At 38.5% G+C, this 20,862-nt stretch overlaps 1 protein-coding gene across 4 annotated transcripts in view; it reads left to right on the plus strand.

The window, feature by feature from the left end:
- The window catches only part of tbc1d22a (TBC1 domain family, member 22a), a 168,527-nt gene that overhangs the window by 119,690 nt on the left and 27,975 nt on the right, over window positions 1–20,862 (plus strand). For all 4 annotated transcript variants that reach the window (XM_026923074.3, XM_026923078.3, XM_026923077.3 and 1 more), the window contains one exon: window positions 8,407–8,534. In XM_026923074.3, the coding sequence (XP_026778875.1) occupies window positions 8,407–8,534 (128 nt within the window). The remainder of the gene's footprint in view (window positions 1–8,406; window positions 8,535–20,862) is intronic.

Raw genomic sequence — 20,862 nt, forward strand, 5'->3', positions numbered from 1 at the left:
CCTCCATGGATCAGACCTTGTTTGTCCAGCACATCCTACAGATGCTCAAATTTGGAGGCCAAGTCCAACACCTTGAGTTCTTTGTCATGTTCCTTGAACCATTGCTGAACAATTTTTGCAGTGTGGCAGGGCACATTATCCTGCTGAAAGAGGCCACTGCTATTAGGGAATACTGTTGCCATGAAGGGGTGTACTTGATCTGGAACAGTGTTTAGGTAGGTGGTACGTGTCAAAGTAACATCCACATGAATGCCAGGACCCAAGATTTCCCAGGAGAACATTGCCCAGAGCATCACACTGCCTCCACCAGCTTGCCTTCTTCCTATAATGCATCCTGGTGCCATCTCTTCCCTAGGTAAGTGACATACACACACCCAGCCATTCGCATGATGTAAAAGAAAACATGATTCATCAGACCAGGCCACCGTCTTCCATTGCTCTATGGTCCAGTTCTGATACTCACCTGTCCAATGTGGGCACATTTGGCAGTGGACAGAGGTCAGCATGGGCACTCTGAGAGGTCTGTGGCTACGCAGCTCCATACGCAACAAGCTGTGATGCACTGTGTGTTCTGACACCTTTCTATCATAGCCAGCTTTATCTTTTTCAGCATTTTATGCTACAGTAGCTCTTCTGTGGGATCGGAGCAGATGGGCTAGCCTTTGCTCCCCACGCGCATCAGTGAGCCTTGGGCACCCATGTCTCTGGTTCACCGATTGTCCCTCCTTGGACCACTTTTGCTAGGTACTAACCACTGCATACCGGGAACACCCCACAAGACCTGCCGTTTTAGATATGCTCGGACCCAGTCATCTAGTCATCACACACTTGCCCATTTTTCCTGCTTACAACAATCAACTTTGAGAACTGACTGTTCACCTAATATTTCTGATCTCTTGACAGGTGCCACCTTAAGAAGATAATCAATGTTATTCACTTCACCTGTCGGTGGTTTTAATGTTATAGCTGATCGGTATATAAGGAAGTGCATTGAGACTTTTATTTAAAGATTTCCTTTAATTTTTTCCTCGGCTTGTGTTTTAGACTAGATTATCATATCAAGGAAATGTCAAACCATATCACCGCTATTACTATGCAATAAACAGAATAGTATAGCAATATATTTAGTAAAAGCTGACCAGTTTCCCCAGCCACATACAACACATTCCTGTTTCTGAGTCTTCCGAGTCCTTGATTTATTTTATTTTATTTTGCTTAAAACCAAAATGTAAGGTCGTATGGATTCTCCAATTTTTGCCCACAGTTATGAAATATTTTTTACATTTATGTAACATGTATATCACATTTATAAATGTTACATTTTTAAGGTTAGTTTACTAAAATGCCAACATTTATATATATATATTTTAATGTGTTTTTGCTTCTGTTGCTGCTTCTGTTTGTACTTGTTGCTCCTTCTTCTTATCCTTTTTGTTCATGTACCAATTTTTTCAAGCTTCTCCTCCTACGAATTTCAAGATGCAACATAAATTTTGCATCCAGTGTACACTTGTGCACTCGTGGAGTGGTTGTGTGTGTGTTTTTTTTTTAAGTTCTTTATATAATACTTATAAAACCTTGAATGAAATTACATGCTGGAGTGTTGAGAAACATTGCACCAGCTGTTTGTCATATTGAAGTGTACTGACAGCTTTGAGCTAAACTTCTCTACTTTCCTGTAGGCTTCACACCTCCTGGTGCTCATCCCTACTTTTTTGTCTTTCTTTCATCCCTTCTTTTCCTATGGAGTTATTATTTGATGTGATTGGGTTTAATCATTGGGATATACAATATGAAAACATGATTTTTCTGTATATTTTAGTCATTTAGTATAGTAGTTATTTAAATTTAGTTACTACTAGTTTGGGCTTTTCACATTATATAATATAAAACAGAATTTTAATTTAGTTAAATGTTCAGTGTTCAGAGGGTTGTATCTGAATTATTACATTACTGTTATGCAAATATGATTAGAATTGCAAAAATTACCAAAAAAAAAGGTGCATAAAGTTACCACAATTTCATTTGTGTGTAGTAATTACACACACAATCATGTGTCATTATTATGTTTTATTATCATCACACGTAATCATTAATGATCAGCCACAATTCTAACCTCAATTCAAACCTCTTACTCCCTGAATTACATTTTTCCTCCCACTTTTCTTTCTTTTTTTCCATTGTTGTATCTTCTCACTGATGTTCGTATATGTATGGTGACCTGAGAAAACCCCATCAGAATTCTGTAAAAAATCACTTTTGACCAAAATTGTTTTTTTTTTTTCTTAATGACAAGTTTTGAGAAACCATAAATTTATTTCATTTTACAAATTTATTTCAATATGGAAATTGTTTTTATTTACTTTTTAATCTTGCCTGGGCTTTCTGCAATGATCATGTAGGGTAAGGAGCCGATTTAACAAAAGCACCAGTAAAAACAGTCAGTCTGCCTACAGAGGTCTAACACTTTGCTTGATAAGTGTGCTTCTCTCACCTAGTGAATGTCAGGCTTTCATCAAGTTGTTGGATAGATATGTTCATACACACTGGGTTTTAAAGTTTTAAAATATTACCTAATAATAATAATGTTTGTCTTTTGTTAGCAACAAACTAGCCAGTTAATTGTGATGAGTCTTGCAGATTAACAAGCAAATATGTCTGCTTGATTAATCTAAAGCAAATACTTTATGTACAGTATAACTGTTTACTTTTTGCTACTTTGGTAACTGTTGTTGCTGTTGGCAGTCATGTTGATTTGATGTCCCTTACTGAACTCAGGGTTGAGGAGCTGAGTTGAGCGGGCGTTTTCTTTGTTGTTGTTCATAAATGTAGAGTCGAATGCAGCATTAGACTGAAAAGACTAAAGCGGGTGATGCTGATGATCAAAGCAATTACACATTTTCCATCGAGAACATATAAACCTCTGACGAAGTTTTTACCATATAAAATATAATTTATATAGCTTATATAAATTTAAATGTAATATTCACATATTAAATGAAATGGATTTGAAATCCATAAATAATAGTTGCTTTTAGACAGTCAGTGTGTGTCTCAGTGGAATTAGATTGTAATCTTTAAATGCAATTTTTTTTTCTTTTCACTTTTGGGTGTCACCAGATTTTAAAATGGTAGAACTTGGTAAAAACCTGGTTCAGGAAAAACTGTAGTTTTTATAGTAGAATATATATATATATATATATATATATATATATATATATATATATATATATATATATATATATATATATATATATATATATATTGTGTGTGTGTGTGTGTGTGTGTAAGTATACATATTAATATATAAATTCACCATGTGAAGTGTTTTCCTCACATATTTTCCCACACAGCCATGTTTTCCCTTTCTACCTGTGTTAGTACCCTTCACTCTTCCTCACCTATATAATTTTATTCATTCTCTCCTGACATTTTCAGAAATCCTTTTCTATTTGTAAGTTCACAGCCATGACTTGGTGGAGTGTATTCGTGTGCCAAACAAAACAGGAACAAACTCCTGCTGTGATTTGTATTCCACTAGATTCTGATAAAAAGCCTGCACCTTTCGAGTGAAGTACATGTGGTGGAACATAATAGACAAGAGAGTTGTGCAGGTGCTGTTCCTGTGTTCCTACGTTTCTACACTGGAAGGTTCTCCGGATGAAGAGCGGCCATGCTGCGAGAGCCAGGCTGCAGTGCAGTAGCTTTATTTGTGAATGCTAGTGGCCTGGAAGCAGCAAGCCAGTGCAGATGTAATTATGGGATGGATGGCAGGGAGCAGAAGTCACACAGAAGTCCACTGCTCAGCAGAAACATGCTGAGCACCTCACTTGTCTTTCTGTGATCTCTGACCCCTGTGTGTCCGCCCCCAACCGGAGTGGTGTGTGTGTGTGTGTGTGTGTGTGTGTGTGAGAGAGAGAGAGGGTGAGGGTGAGAGGGACAGAAAGTGCTTGCAACCATATTGCAGACATTATGGTCATAGACTCTCTTAGGCAGTCTGTAAATTACCTTTTTCTGCTTTTTATTATATCCTACAGCTGTATGCCTGCTCTTTGTCATGTTGTACAATTTTTTTTATTTATATACACACTAAGACCGTGTTCAGACCTTCTGCTTGCGTGATCAGATCATAAGTAGTCTCCAAGAGGGATAGCTGTTCTTCCATTTTCATGTCCTAATGCATCTTGAGTACCCACTTGTGATTTCTTGAATTTTGTGCTCTTTTACTCTTTTATTTGTAAAGGCAAAAGTGTTTTCCCTTCACATGAGTTTCAGCTCCATGTGTTTTTCCTGCTAGAATGAGTTTATTTTCTTGCTGAATCCCAAATAGCATTCTAAAGTGTATATAGTGCATTTTGCTTACAGAACACCACTATATTCTCCCCTATACAGACCGCATGTATAGTGAACATACAGTAAAGGCATTTGTGATTCGGTCTAACTGTGTTTGAGGAGCTTAAAAAATCCTGCACAAGTAACTCAGTCAAGTGTTATTGTCATCAGTACTATTAGTGCACAGTGTCTTGCGTAAGTATTCACCCCCTTCCAGGAACAGCTGTATTTCACTTGAGCTCATGTGACACTTTAATTGCACGTGAGTAAACTAATTATGTGATTTCTGATGGCGACTAAGTTAGAAGTTTCACAACAACAGGGGTCGTTACTTCTGCAATCACAGCTTGTACAGTTTTTTATTTGTAAATACTTTTGCAAACAATATTGATTTTTATTGATCTTCAGTATTATTGGCTATTTTGTGTAGATTCATGCCATATAATCCCAATTAAGGTTGTAACACTACAAAATGTGGAAAACTTTATGGGGGGTAAATACTTATGCAAGCCACTGTATATAACTTTTACATCATAGTTTCTGGCAGCTCTGTTCTGGTTGATGGGGACGCATCAGGATGCATTAGTGCATACCCTTTGTGTCTGAAATCGTATAATGCACTCTTTGGTGTGCAGCCATTTTGTAGCAGTGGATGACTTCTCACTGAACAAATTACATTCTCTGTATATTATTACCCAGAGTGCACTGTAAATCCAGTGTACAACCGACGCACGTTACTTCCACACTAAAGTACTACAATGCATAGTGTTTTTTTGAGCTCAAAATTTACTTGTCAGGATGGTGAATCCAACTTCATACGTAAATAAAACGCATCCTAGATGTTAACATCTGCTAAAGCCAACAGGTACGTAGTCATGTATTTAATACACAACACTGCTTTTAATACTCCTCTTGGTTGTGATATCGGGTTGATGGGTAATTTATAACATTTGAATTGTCAAGATGATGTATTTCCAGAGCACTCACTAGTCAGTGTTGTCTGAATTCAGTCTGCTCTACTCTACTGCCCTACATAGTGCTCTATATAGAAAGGCTTATATAGTAAATAGTGAAGGAGTGTGTAAGGTAGTGATTTTAGATACAGTGACAAATTGTTTGAATTGTGTATCTGACCACCTCCAAAAGTAGTTTGAGTGATTGGATCACAGTAATTCTCTAAGTCTCATACGGCTCTGTTTATATATGTTTTCAATGCTGTCCACTCTCATCACTCCAGACTGATGTTTATACCGGGTTAAAAGGTTTTCTCATACTGCTGTAATTATCTGTAATTATCTGATTTTATCTAAACAGTCCTGTAAACAGCATGATATATCTTAAAATCGATTAAGGCTGATATTGGATTTTTTAAAAAGTCTGATAAAGATGGGTGTTAGCCCAATAATTGAGTTATTTACTTAATATGTACTATTTATCTCTTATCATTCATTTCTTTATATTTCTTAAAGTGTGCAAAAAGAACTGGATAGATATCTATGTTGTGATGGTTTCTCTCTTTCAAGAGTCTTTTGCTTTAGTTTCAGTTTTGATCCTTTTTCCACCCCCTATATTGTCGTTGGTTAATTTCCCTGAGTGTGTTCACCTGTTTCTTGTTTTCCTTTGATTTATACCCTCCATATTGCCATGTCTCTTTGTGAAGTCTCATTGCACTGTTGCGTCAGGTCTGTGTTCAAAGTTCCACATATCTTGTTGTGTTTGACCCTGCCCTTGTTTCTTGTTCTGCGAGTATGGATTTTTCTCGTGTAATCCTGTCTGCCTGTGTTTTCACCTTTTATGGACTGTGGTTACGATTCCTGGATTCTTTAATGCTGAGCGTATATGCTTGTGTACGTATGTGCTATGCAGAACCAGAAAAAAGCATGGGGAAAATGCAGCATGAAAATTGAGTTTATGTCATAATGTTTTTCTTTGATGGTTTCTTGATGTGTTGCGAAGCAGCTTTAATGGTACATTCATCATATATTAAAGTGATAACAGATTATTGACTTTTTCATGTAAACTGCAATTTGTGGAACGGTCAGCTAAGTGAGTCTAAAAATGTTGAATGAATTATTGCCAGCATTTATGCTCAACACTAGCTGGTGTATATATAGCAGAAATAGCAGACAGGTGAGTGTGAGTGTGTGTGTGTGTGTGTGCACATTAGCTCTCTTCTCTGTGATTTTTAGTGAGTCTATATGCAGCGCTAATGAGAATGAGTTGTTTATGTGAAGTGGTTGAAAGTGTAAATGACTCCGTGAAAGCAGGTGTGAAATCACACACTGCCGTTCTTGATGTCACCGGGAGGTGTGTGTGTGTGTGTGTGTGTGTGTGTGTGTGTGTGTGTGTGTGAGAGTGAAAGTGCATCTAAGCCCCATGACTGGTACATGTCATGCTTATGACTAGCCCAGACCACATTCCCTATTTACTCAGACGCACATACAGAATAATTTTTGCTTCCCGCTGTGCTGAGTCTGAATACACAATACACTGTTCGTTTTTTTTTTTTCTTCTTCTTCTTCCACTCGACACACTCTGAGTACTATGCTAATGATTATCCCTAGCCTGCATGTCACCAAATGATGATACTATATCGGTAACATTTTATATTACGTTTCGCTTAACTCATAAATAACTTAAAAAACAAAACATGTACTTTAACATTAATACACCATAACAAAAGTAAAGTAATTAAAACTTCATTAACATTAACTAACACCAAAAATCTACGTCAGTGACCGATATAAAATAAATATGTTCTGGGTAATTTATTCATGGAATCATAGAGTTCAGCTAATTAGTAAGCTTTAGTAGCATGTTATAATTTAATTAGCACTAACCCTCTGTGGATTAGTTATTAGGAACAATCATTGTAATGTAAAGGTGTGTTATTTAAAAAAATAAAATATTTATTTCATGTGTTAATTACTTTGTTAGCATTATTTGGTTTATTAAGTAAGGAATAAAACCTGACAGGGTGGATTTTGTAGGAAAATAGTGTTACATGGACTTACTGTTAGTGTTACATGATTATTATTTCCAATAACAGCACGTTGCTTTTGTGCCACAAAAAGTTGCCAACACTAACATTTTTTATTTCTTTATTAAAGAATGACACATCATATGGCGGTTTAGAGTTGTGTTTAATGCTGTGGAGTGTCCGCAAGACAAGATAGTTACTGTTATCACTTATATTATAAAAGCTGTAAACAGCCATTTCCTCACCAGTCTCTGTTTTTTTTTTCTCTCTCTTGAAGTTAAGAAGACAAAAAAACGCAGTTTGTCGTGTTACTGTAAAACGGGAAAGTGCGAAGCCTCTCCTCGCAGAAAACTCCATATCAGTGATTACACTTTTTTTTTTTGTTTTTTTTAAAATCCGTGCTCTTGAGTGTCCACCATACAAATCCATTGTTACTATAGAAACAATAACATATTAGAAAGAACGCATTAATATAAACCTTAAATGTAAACAAAGGATGGGCGATATAGACTTAAAACTATATTACGATATTTCATGGTATTTTTTGCGGTAACGATATAAGTAACGATATGAAAACATCCAACACCATCTTTTTAGCCACAAGTCACATCAGCATACAATCTTGAGAGGCGTCTGATTCACATCTGATCTTCTGTATCTGAAACACTTCCATATTACAGAGGAAGCTCTTTTTTTGGGATTAACTCTTCTTCTTCATCTAGGGTTGGAACTCCGCCTTCCGCTGTGCTTGTTCTTGCTCTACGTGTATACAGATACAATATGGCACAGCCCATGTAATGTAAACCTTCTGACCAATCAGAAACAACAGCTCTGTGTATCTGTTGTTATAAAGGAAACCTGAGCTTTATTTATATATATATATATATATATATATATATATATATATATATATATATATATATATATATATATATATATATGCATTTAGTCTTTGAAGGGTTCTTGGTTCCTGTTACTGTGGAGTTACACTCATAAATAAAATTTTGAATGCTCTATGAGTAGGCATCATTACGATTATGGTACTACTCGGTTTATATTAACGTGTGTGTGTGTGTGTGTTTTGTTCTGTTTAGAGACAGTACATCGGCACATGCATTATTATGAGGTGGAATACTTGCAGTTTGCCTTCCGCTGGATGAATAACCTGCTGATGAGAGAGCTTCCCCTGCGCTGCACCATCCGACTGTGGGACACCTACCAGGTAACGCATTACTATTGGTTGATGGAGCATGTAATTGTTAGCCTGTTGGAAAGAGTGGCACTGGCAGGGGTGTTTGTACGTCACTGACGGTTTAGGTGAATCTGGATTACAATAGTAGTTATTACACATGACCTGCATTCGCACGTATGGTGCAGTTTGGGCACATCTGCTCCTCAACACGTACAAAAAAGCTGTGGATCATAGCTGACAGTTAAGTCCTGGAGTTTTTTTTTTTTTTTTCTCTCCACTTTCAAGCCATTAAAAGGAAAGGGGGAAATGAAGAACAGCTGGTGGCGGTGTTCTTTAAGATTTGAGGTGTTCATTAGCAGTCGCAGTGCTATGTGTTCATACCACATAAATCATTGAAGGTGAAAATTCACTTGCGTAAGCAAAGACAATCACAAGGCAATAGTATAAGTTTTATTATTTAAAGTTGGGTAGATTTTACACTGACCCTCCACTACAGATAGGCCAAATCCTAAATCACTCCATATTCACTATATAGCCTCACTCCAGCAATAACACTATTGGTGTATGGTGCACTACATGCTCAACAGAATGGCATTAGAAATTCAGTGAAGGAGACACTCCAGTCCTTGTGTTACATGTAACATCATATTTTATAATCGCTGCCATTTTGTGGACTGACAGCATCAGTGTTATTGTGTCTGTGCTTAGTCTGTGCTTTAGCAGCATGTGTTACTAATATTTGAGCTAGTGGGCTTCTGGGCTCTTAAATCCATGAGGCTTTCCCCAGAATAGAGAGAGTGGTTGTGTATATGAGGTAAATACTTTTTCTTCCAGTTTATGAAATGGAACCAGGAGATTTTGTACACGTACTGTTCATTCTCTTCCGAAGTAAAGTGAGTAATTTTAGCCATCTTTCATCTCGAGTTATGTTCATGTGGTGCAGCGAAACCACATTTGTTCCCAGATATGCTGACTGTACCAGCAACATCACATGACTGAAATGCTCAGTTTTTAGGATGCACAGTGTGTTCCTTTTTACATTTTATTGAAATATTAATACATAATGAAATAATGTATGGGATAAATGACACACAGCTTTTTCTTCCATTTGGCTGAAAAGGTATATTAGGAAAAAAATCTACAAGTACAGTATGGGATCTTAAACATTTGAATGTGGAATGTGATTTTATTTTTTTTAAACTTTAGAGATCTGTAAATCACACATGCAGACATACTGGACTGTTTACTGGAGATCTAGATGTTCAGCTTCTTCAGGGGAATCTGTGATGACAAAGTAGAGAGACACATGAGGGCATGGTACCTTTTTACAGTGGTTCCCAGATGTTCTCTATCTTCTTTTCCGGCAGGCTCTTTATATTCCTCCTGATGAGCCGTGCACACTTGAGTCTCCTTGTCAGTTGTTGTAGTTGCAGTCGCTATCTGTGGTGCTCGTAGCATCGCTGTCCTTGGGGCTGATGTTAGGCTGCCGGCTGTGTGGGGAAATAATTACCATTTCAGGCAAAGCCTCTACGAGCTTCGGCCTGTGTAGTACATTTTAATTTTTGAAGACTGCATTAGATGGCTCTTGTGTTTTTATCATTGTACAGAATAAATTATTTTAAAGATCTAGCTTGAGGTCAGAATGGTTAATGGACTAAGAGTTGGAATACCTGATGCTTTGTAGTAATGCAATATGCAGAATATCTGCTTTACCTGCTTCAAAATAAACAACCTTTAATAATAGGGCTCCTGAGTGGCGCAACAGAAAAGCATTCATCCTGTTGCTCGGAGATTGCGAGATTGATTCCAAGAGAGCAAAATTGGCCGTGCTGTCTGGGTGAAAGGGATGACATATTCTCTCTCCCCTGTCAATCACAGCGACACTAGCCAGTTGTGGGCGTCTGTGAGCTCATGCATGCAGAAGGGGGCAGATAACGCTTTCCTAGGAGTGCGCTATGCCATTCCAGGATGCAGTATGAGCAGCAGGTTGAAAAGATGCGGTCGGCTGCCTTCACATGTCTCAGAGGAGGCAGGTGGTGGCCTTCGCCCTCCCTGATTGGTGGTTGTTGTATGAAAGAGGAGGCCAAGACTTGGCCAAGACTAAATTAGGGAGAAAATCTGAGGAAAAAATATGTTTAATAATAAGTTTAAGATAACTAAAGACAATTTATTCGTTTCAGTTTTCAAGTAAATTCCACTTAACACCACAAAAATTACTCCAGAGGCTTTAGTGTGTGTAAAGCAACAGATCAATTTCCCTTTCTCTGTGTGAGCAATAGAGGAAAGAGCTCTGAAGGACCAGCTCCTTTACTTTAATATTGCCACTTTGAATGAGTTACTCCACGTATAGGCTCTGTGTGTGTTTGAACTTGTTCTATTAATCTATGCTTTTAGTTCATGTAATTTGTGTATGTTGAGGGACTAACCTCTCAACCAGGCCACAAGCCCTTCTGCTGATGCCTTGACGTGTTAGTTTTCAGGCTACCTGGCAGATGAGTACATGATATAAGAAAAAGGTGTTTTTCTGTTAAGTTGACTGAATTGGAAATAAGCAGTTATGTGTATTAGCAACTGTATAGAAGCAGTGTCCTTCCAAATACAAAAGTTTACCCTCCTAATAGAAGTCAATCCTAATATTAAGGCCAGTCTTTAGCATTGCCGTAGCCAGATGCCTGGAGAGCTATTTCAGATGCACTCAACATGCAGCCAGTGTCTGAGTGACCCATAACGTACCATTCCCATCATCCTTTAGTGTGATCCATCTGCAGCCTGAAGACCCGAGTCTGGTTGCACCAGAAAGTCCATGCTAGTTAACACCACTCCTTTGCTCATGACAGACTCTGTCCATGCAATCACATCTGTAAATAACAACAAATTGGTTATTATATAATAAAATATTGCAATTTTAACAATATATGTCTTTACCAAACGTGCTTTGTGCAAATCATACAGCCAATCCTTCAGGATATATTTGATGTTATCAGGTATTAAACAGGATATTCAAATTTAAGAGCATAATATTTCTAGAATATTAAATTACATTACATTGAATATTTATGCTCTTACATTTTCTACTGCAAACATTCCTAAATTAATGATCCAGCTGTTTTTTTTTTTTCTTCACATCTACTCTCTAACTACCACATCTGTAGTGTATGGCTGGTTGTCATGGACAGCAGTTTTCTTGTGCTTTCCCATTCCACACACACTCTTTGCATGATAGGATGCTTTACTTTTATCAGATAAACTAATGCCCAAACATACAACTGTGTCCATGGAGCGACGGTTGCAGAGAGGCAGATTTCGACATGATTTAATAAAGTACAGACGTGCACTGCTGCAGTAGGGCTACAGGCTGAAATATAGCCATGTGCTACGCCTGGATAAAATTGGGGAGGGTTGCGTCAGGAAGGTTATCTGGTGTTAAAACTGTACCAGATCAAATATGCAGAAAAATGATCTTGTGACCCCTAATGGGAGCAGCTGAAAGATGAAAAACAACAACAGTGGTTATAATGACATTAGTTAGTTTTCATTAGGCACTACTTTTGAAGTAGCATCTGCTAATTAACTAGCTAACAGTAGTCCACTAGGAAGTTAGCCAACACTGACACAGAATGGTTTTCATTTAACCTAAGACTTCCAGCACATGGGAGTAATGTCTGTTAAAATCATGTATAATTATGAGCTCATGTGTTGGTTACATATCAAACGTGTTATGATTATCATTGATTATGACCCCTTTTATATACAGTAACATTTTATATATGCAATAATGCTTATACATATAACTTTGATATTATGTTTACTAATAGAAAAACCCTGATGGTGTATAAAGACAGAATTGTTTCTTAACCACGGGATGGGTGGAAAATAGTGTTTACAGCCAAAAATGCACTGACGAACCATGCTTGCTGCTAATTAGCTGCTGCTGTAGAATAAGACCCATCCCCGGGGGCAGGACATATACTCTCTAGAGGGCATTTAATTGGACAAATATGAGACTAGTACAAGAGACTTCCAAAAAAAAAAAAAAAAAAAAATGCAATTAGAAGTGACATAGAAGCTATAAAATTATAACAAGAATTTCTCCAAAACCATTTTTTCTTGGTAAACTATGTTGTAGATGTACATAACACTAAGGAACAAGTACAGAAACACCACTTTTGATTTCACGGGTACTTGACTATACCTGCAGACACCCTGATTAAAACTGCAGACAGGAACTGTTTTGTTGCCTCGAGCTATAAAAGTGCTATGGCTGGCACTGTATACATTCACAAGTTTCCTTAGTACAACAGTGGAGAAAACTAATTTATTTATTTATGGCACTGAAAAAGAACAAAAAAAAAAACATTATATGGCAAGTCCAGTGTTAGAAAATACTGAAGCAAATCTACCGTTCTTCTCCGTTATAATGTTGCCTGTTATCTAACATGGGAGCTCGATTTATAATCCACATGCTGGAAGCACGCCTCTAGGCACACCTCTCTTACACACTGGTAAGCCCAGATGGTACTAATAAGACACACAGCAATGTAAGCCAGATATGCCTTGGTGAATGTAATTACCCCATTATACACATTAATTGTTAATTGGTGTGTTAATTGGTCCTTAGAACACAGCACTGTGGTCAGAAGTTGTGGATTAATTTTCTGTAACAGTACGGCTCTGGCAGTAGTTCTGTCTCTAATTCAAATACCAGGTTTCTGTTAATACGCAACTTCTAATATGTCTTCATTTCTTTGACAACTCGTTCACAAGGACTTGAAATATGCTCGACATATTCTAAGCCTAATAATAAACAGATCAAATTTGTGTTGTTAGTTAACAAGTGAAAACATATAATTGCTGATATGGTGAAGTTTTCTGTATGGAGATATTTAACATTTATGGAAGGAGTCTCAGGTGTCAGACCTTGCTATCAGTACGTTTTCCACCATGGGATAGTCTTCAGGACAGAGGACAGGCTTTCTGGTTTCTTGGTAACAAAAGTTTTTTTTTTTTTTTGGGGTCTAATCAACTTTAAGAGCATGGAAAAAATAGGCTTATGAAGGAACGGTTGTTTATAGCTGTGATAACAAGGACTCATTTGTCTTGCGGACGTTCCACAACATCAAAAGTAGCTAAAAAGCATGTGTCATTCATTAATAAATTAAAAATTGTAGTTATTGGCAATAATTAGTGCAATTATTGGCAATATTAATTTAATAATTACTTTAATTACGTTAATAATTTGCGGAATAAAACACTTCTGGATGTGCTGTTATAGGTAAATAATCCACTTTGGGGTGGTCGGGCCATATATCACCACCCCAAAGTGGATTATTTTACTATAATGGCATGCCCTGTTGTGTTTTATTCATTGTGTATCTACCATTAGCCAGGTCTAAACATAAGCCACTAACAGGTTTGCTTCTACTTCAGCCACAGCTGACCCTCCAACAGGCCAGGCTTCTCACAGTGTAGGTGTTATCACATCTCTGGTTGCTAACAGTAGAAATGTCACTGGCACATATGAATTACTACATCTGGAGGAAGAGAAACACCACACACACCCACACAAACACACCTCCACACACCAGACCTATGAGCTTACAAAAAAAACTCCCTTGCTAGGCCAAGCAGAAGTCAATAATGGAAGGATATTACTTAATGCGTGTTATTGATTCCTTGATTTTCCCAAGTAAGAAGCAAGAAAGCGCAAAGAAATGATGGATTATACACATAAACCTGATTTAGATGCTTAGCCTTCTCTTTTCAGATGACTCACTTGAATTATGCAAGGTCTACATTGTACAGCTGGATATAATTATATACAGTTCTGAGCTCCTTGAATTGTGTTTCTATATCGATTCAGAGAGAAAGGTCTGACCATACAAAAGGCCAAGGAAAGAACATACAGAGTGTTTGGAAGGATAGATGAAAGGGTTAGATATGCCGGCCATTGTGTAAGCACTTTACTAAGAAAATGGGTTCTGACAAATACTCTTTGCTTTTTTTTTTTTTCCACTAAATTGTGATTAACCGCATGGGGGAGAGTGAAGACTAACACTCTGCTTCCTTAGAGACACGTCAGCTACTGTCACAGGGCAGTGTAGCAGTGTAGCATACTCAGAAGAAAGTGCTGTCTGCCCTCTTCCACATACATTCAATTCAATTCAATTTTATCTGAATAGCGCTTTTAACGATGGACATTGTCACAGAGCAGTTTTACAGAAATCTGGATATATAGCTAGAGGCAACAGTGGCAATGAAAAACTCCCTGAGGCAACAAGAGGAAGAAATCTTGAGAGGAACCAGACTCAAAAGGGAACCCATCCTCATCTGAGTGACACTGGATAGTGCGATTATAAATCATTCCACTTCTATAACTGTACACTATCAAGTCAAGCAGTGCTAAGTGTGTTAAAAGGAACTATGAGTATGAGCATCATTAGAGTTTTAAGTTTCTTGAATCAAACTACTATCAGTTGTTCAGTAATGGAGTCTTGAATGTGAACTGTTCTTAGCAATCGTTGGCTTAAAGCTATCCATGATAGAACATCCATAGCCGTCTTTAGGGTGTCTGTGTGGTATCATACACAGTAAACCTATGGTGATCTGTAGGCTATCCATGTGGGGCCATCTTCAACAGCAGTGAGTGATTTTCAGGTGAGCGAGGCTCCAGTCAGAGAAGAGAGAAATAACACAGATTATTAGACACATACATGAGCTCACAGACACGCATGATTGCCTGGAGTCTCTCTGACTGACAAGGGAGAGTGCATATGCCAGTTTTGCTCTTTTGGACTCCTGGTCTTGAATGACTGTTGCACTTTTGGGATTTGAACTCGAAACCTCTTGCCAATATTGCGAACGCTGGTGCTCTTCTTTTCTGATTCAAGTGTTTAGAGGATCCTGTCTGTCATCTGTATTTTCAAAGGCGCTTATGAAACATTTAAACAAAAGGAATCAACTAAGACATCACAAATGAGAAAGGAAGCATGCACAAGTCATATGGGTGAGGGGTTATGAACATTTGCACAGTGTTGAGGAAGGAGGCTTTGTGCATTTGGTCTGTGGATGTAGTGGTGCAGTCTTTATATCAGCCTTTCCTACTTGGCCAATGGAAGCCACTGGCACAGAAAGTTCTGCACTGTTTGTCCTTTCTACTGAAGCCCATGCGCAAGTTGTTCAATAAATTATATCCAACTGATAATTCTGTCAAAGTGTTATATCCAAAGGTTCCACACTGGCACGTGAAATATCCGCCTCCTTCCCCCATTCACTATTAACATGCGGAGTAAACTGCTTTATTTACCTTTTCTGACCACTACTTGGCAAAGAACATTTAACCTTTGGCCATTTCTGTAATTTTTGTCCAGTGGGGCAAACACTGTGAAGCTAACAGTCAATATACTCCATATTCATGAAGTCTCACTTTAATTCATTTGGAGAATACAGATTGAAAGCTGCACTGAAAGTAAACATTTATGTCTTCTATCAATGTATGCCTCTTTATTGAACCACTTGTTTGTGCCTGCACTTGTTTGTGCCTGCAGGTAAAATCTGCAGGTGATAGTTTTCTCCCTGTGCTCTGAATTGAATATTGTCTTTAAGTGGATTTTGAGATGGTTCACAGTATTTTGGGAAAATAAAGAGCTGCTTATCCACTTTCCCATTGCTTTTTTTTGCTAAGCAGAATGAATTGCCTTTTAAATTTTCGGGACCCATTGTGAATTCCTCAAAAGAGGCCAGGAATAGAATGTAATTCACCCATGCATATTTAATGCATAACCAAATATGCATTAGATGACTGCTCCATGCCTCGTCTTCCATCTCCGACTTCGACAATCTGTGTCATACTCCCCAACTTAAAGATCTTGATGGGGTGAATTAGGCAAGCGTCCATGCTAAATATTTTATCTCCCTCTGAAAACACGGATGATATCCCTCTCTCTCTCCAAGCGAGTTTGTTTTCAGACAGTCAGAATGCATTTTGTGTGTCTACGTCTGTGCTGCTTATTGATGTCATGCTGTTGTACTGTGTGTTTCTTCACATTCTCTGTGTTCTTCTCAGAAGCCCGTTTTTCTCCTCTCCAAGGCCCTATTAGTAAAACTCCATGCTGTAACTCTGCCAAGCTGTGACAGGGAATGGTGCTTCCAAGCTTCGGGTACTTGCAAAACCCACTCGATGTAGACTTTTTGAGCTAGGACTTCCAGTCACTCGTACCTCGTTCAGAGCCATCCGTTCTCTTATACAACTGTTTGATGTGTTGGTAACTTTCCAAGGCTTTATAAGTATAGCAATATGTTCCTATGTTAATTGTAGCTTTTTCTTTTTTAATCACGTTGCAGCTCACATTGCAGTTTTTCACATTAAATCTATATCTGCCAAGGACGTGCGACTCTATTAATTCTAGGGTTGTTATTATGTCATGGGATAGTTATTTTACTGTTGACTTTCAAAATACTATAAATTGCATTTCTGTCTTTTTTTTTTCCCTCAGAGCACCACCTTTCCTCACACCTTTACTCTATTTCATCTTGTAGTGGCAGAGTGATAAATACTGATAATGTAAGAGATTTTATGGAAGTGTCTTTCCCAAAAATATCTTCTGGTAAAGATTCTGTTCTCCTGTGGGAGAAGATTGTATATTCCTTTTCTTCAGTATAAAGACGTTCCAGGAAACGCTTAGTTTTTTCTATCATCTCTTGCTGAAGCTAAAACGAGACCAAGTATTGGCTCTTGGCTGAATTTAAAATACCAGAACAGTAAAATATAGACATTGTTGTCAAAGACTTGTCAGAGAAGTGAGACTTAGGTAAGTTACTGAATAATACAGGTTACAGCCTGCTTAAATTTTATGGTCATGTGACCTACTAATGATCAAGAAGAATTTGTGCAGCTACCTGCAGTCCTTTTGGGGGATCCACAGACTTTTCTAATCCAAGTGTGAGATATAATCTCTCTAGTTTGTTCTGGCTTTGTGTCTGAGTCTCCATGTATCCATTGGGATGTGCCTGATTGAAAATAAACTCCGACATTTATGACTATTAACATTTCTGCTTTCCCATCTACTCAGAGAATCATTATGGACTACAGCGGCCACCTGTAGGATTCCTGTCTTTGGCGTTCTCCCATCACAGCTTGATGAAATAGCTGTTCTGTTTGGTTCTGATTGCTCGAATGTGCATTTTAATACTCTGTGTGTTTTCCACCTAAACCCCACATCTGGGTTGGACCTTGCTGCAATACCTCTGGGCTCCTGAACATCATGCTGATTGTGCCTGACTGCTCATTGGTCAAGGCCACCTAATTACTCCACATTACGCATGTAAGGACCTCCAAAATGGAAGTGCTGCCCAATTATGCTTATTATGCTACACTTCTCCTGAGCCTTCTTCATCAGAGTGGTTAATTACCAACTTAATTGAACCAATTAAGACACTTTCCCAGGCTATTTAGCCTGCAGATATTAAAATGATGCTCCTGGTCTCCTGCCCAGTACTGGCCACAGATTCATACCTTCCTCCCAGGCATTGTTTTGACATTGTGAGAATAAGTGAGGCATTCTGTGGTTTGTCAAGACAGATTATTTCAGAGTTTGACTGACTATAGCACAGCTAGGATGAATAAACTATCCAGCTCCTGGCTCGCTCTTGTGTTTTACATAATGAGCTGCAGTGATTAGATATTAAGTGGTTAGACTGGATAATAGCAGAAACATACTTATCAGATTATTTACTTGTTAAAAAATGGCCAGTCTCATTTGCATTGCCACCTATATTAACCCCTGTATTCAATTATGCAGCTTTGGGATTCAGCTTTGTAGCAGCATTGAGATGTGAGAAGAACATCATCAGCCATCAACAATGCACTGATATCAATTTTATAGATAATAGGCACTGTTACAAAGCAGCTTTACAGAAAACCAGATGTACACTTGGATCCCTAATGAGCAAGCCAGAAGCGACAGTGGCAAGGAAAAACTCCCAGAGACGACATGAGGAAGAAACCTTTAGAGGAGCCAGACTCCAAAGAGAACTGGGGACACGGGATAGTGAAATGATCAATCATTATCGGAGACAGTCATACAGAGAAAAGCCAAATAGTGCTGCTCAGTGGTTTCGTAGCTCTGTTCATTTGCTACAGGTGCTTATTTATGAAGCCTAAATTCCATGCCTTGATGTGATACCCAGTTCTGTATCACTCAGAGGAAAAAAAAAGAACAAATTCAGTTTGATCCTGAAACAATCTCCTGGAAAAAATTGGATTTGGATTTGGATAAAGAATTTTTTTAATTTTTTTTTGGTAATGATTGCATAGCAACATTATTGTATTTTTGTGAGGATTGATTTTATTTTATTATTTAATATATTTTAGTTTATTTGCCATGTAAGGCAAATAAAACTGAGGTTTTGTGCATCATGTTTTTAGCTATGTATTTTTTTTTAGTGAAGTTCAGTTTTTAAAAAATCATTTTAAAGCGTAGTAGTTTTTAAAGAAAAAAAGAAGTATCGTTATTGGAAAAAGGAAAATCTCTAATTTTAAAGAAGAAATATTTATAGCCTTAGACCAGGTCCTTTTGGAAGAGCACACAGAGATATTCCTACAAGTGTCAGAAGCTTTGCTTGTGTACGTTATGTTCTGTGGCTGTATGGCAGAGGTGCAGTGGCAGTGTGTTGCAGCTAACATGTCCTCCACACTAATGCCTCATTAGAGCTGCAGTACGTCTTAGTGTTCCTTAACCTGAAAACAGTAATAGTCCCTCTGTGCCTGCGCCGTGAACAGTCTGTGCAGCACAGCCATCTGCTGTTTGCGGTGTCATTTGTGTTTGTGTGTGTGTGTGTATATGTGAGGAGGGTTAAACTTAAGCCCTGCCATCCCTGCCAATAAAGCTCAGTGTCGTTCACAGTGATATTCCTCTGTATGAGCTGATCTTTAGTCACATAACGCAGTAGGTAATATGAGCATCCTGTGTACCTGAGGGTGAGGTTAATAAAACGCAGGTCTGTCCTGCCACGCGCATATGCTTTATTAATTCTCTCTGTCCTTCTTTAAACACACCCATGTGCCTTCGGGTGTGTACCTGCGTTCCTCTCATTTATTTGTGTTTCCACAGATTATGTGGTTTGCAAATGACATGAAGGTGCATGGGTGTGTGGGGGTGTGTGTGTGTGTGTTGGTGTGTGTTGGTGTGGGTGGGTTTCATTACAATGATGTGCCACATTAATTCTCACCCATCGGGAGCTTTGGGCTCAGTCTTGCAATCCAGCTAATCAGAGTGTGGATTTATCCTCTGTGCCATCCCATTCACTGAGGACATAATCCTAGGACTCTCTCTCTCTCTCTCTCTCTCTCTCTCTCTCTCTCTCTCTCTCTGTGTGTGTGTGTCTGTGTCTGTGTTTCTGTGCATTAGTGTGTCTGTCTCTGTGTGTCTGCCTTTATGTTTGTGTGTTTGTGTGTCTGTCGATGTGTCTGTATGTCCCTGTGTTTGTGTCTCTGAATCTGTCTGTGTGTTTGTGTGAGAGTGTGCCTCTGTGTTCGAGTGTGTGTCTGTCTCTTTGTCTGCAGCGTGTTTGTGTGTCTTTGTGCTTGTATGTGTCTGTATGTCCCTGTGTCTGTGTCTCTGCCCCATGTCTGTGTGACTGTGTATCTCTGTACCTGCCTGTGTGTCTATAAGTGCATCTATCTGTGTGTCTGTCTGTGTGTCCGTGTCTGTGTTTGTCAGTGTCTCTGTGTGTGTCAGTGTCTGTCTGTGTGTGCCAGCATGTGTCTGCGTGTTTTAGTTTCTGTGTCGGCGTCTCTGTGCCTGTCAGTGTCTGTCTGTCTCTGCGTTTGTGTGCTTGTGTGCGTGGGTGTGTTTGCCTACCCCCCTCCTCAATGTGTGTTTGTTGAGTTAATGTAGGGAGTTGGCCAGGGTACTATGGCATTGTAACTCTGTGTGTTGTTTGTGTGTGCCTTTTCTTCTTCTTCTTCTTTTTTTTTTTTTTTTTTTTTTTTGTCGGAGTATCTTCCTGTCCTTCACACACATCAATAGTGTGGCATTCAATTATTGAGCAGCTGTGTCTTGCTGTGCAGTGAGCAAGGTTAGTGCATTACTTGAAACACTTGCAAGAATCTGTGGACTAAAGACGTGAGTGGGTGGGTGGGTGTGTGTGTGTGTTTTTGTGTGTGTGTGTGTGTGTGTGTTTGTGTGTGTTCCATAAGCCATTGGAACACTCTTTCTTTATTCACTTCAGTTTCTTCTGGGCTGTTGATGTATACTACACCAGGTTCCCAAACTGGTGCTCAGTGACCCCACAGTATCCACATCTTCTTTTCCAGCTCTTTAATGAGGACCATGTAGCGATGGGGAAATAACCATGCAGT

This window comes from Pangasianodon hypophthalmus, chromosome 18, assembly GCF_027358585.1.
Source record: "Pangasianodon hypophthalmus isolate fPanHyp1 chromosome 18, fPanHyp1.pri, whole genome shotgun sequence".
NCBI lineage: Eukaryota > Metazoa > Chordata > Actinopteri > Siluriformes > Pangasiidae > Pangasianodon > Pangasianodon hypophthalmus.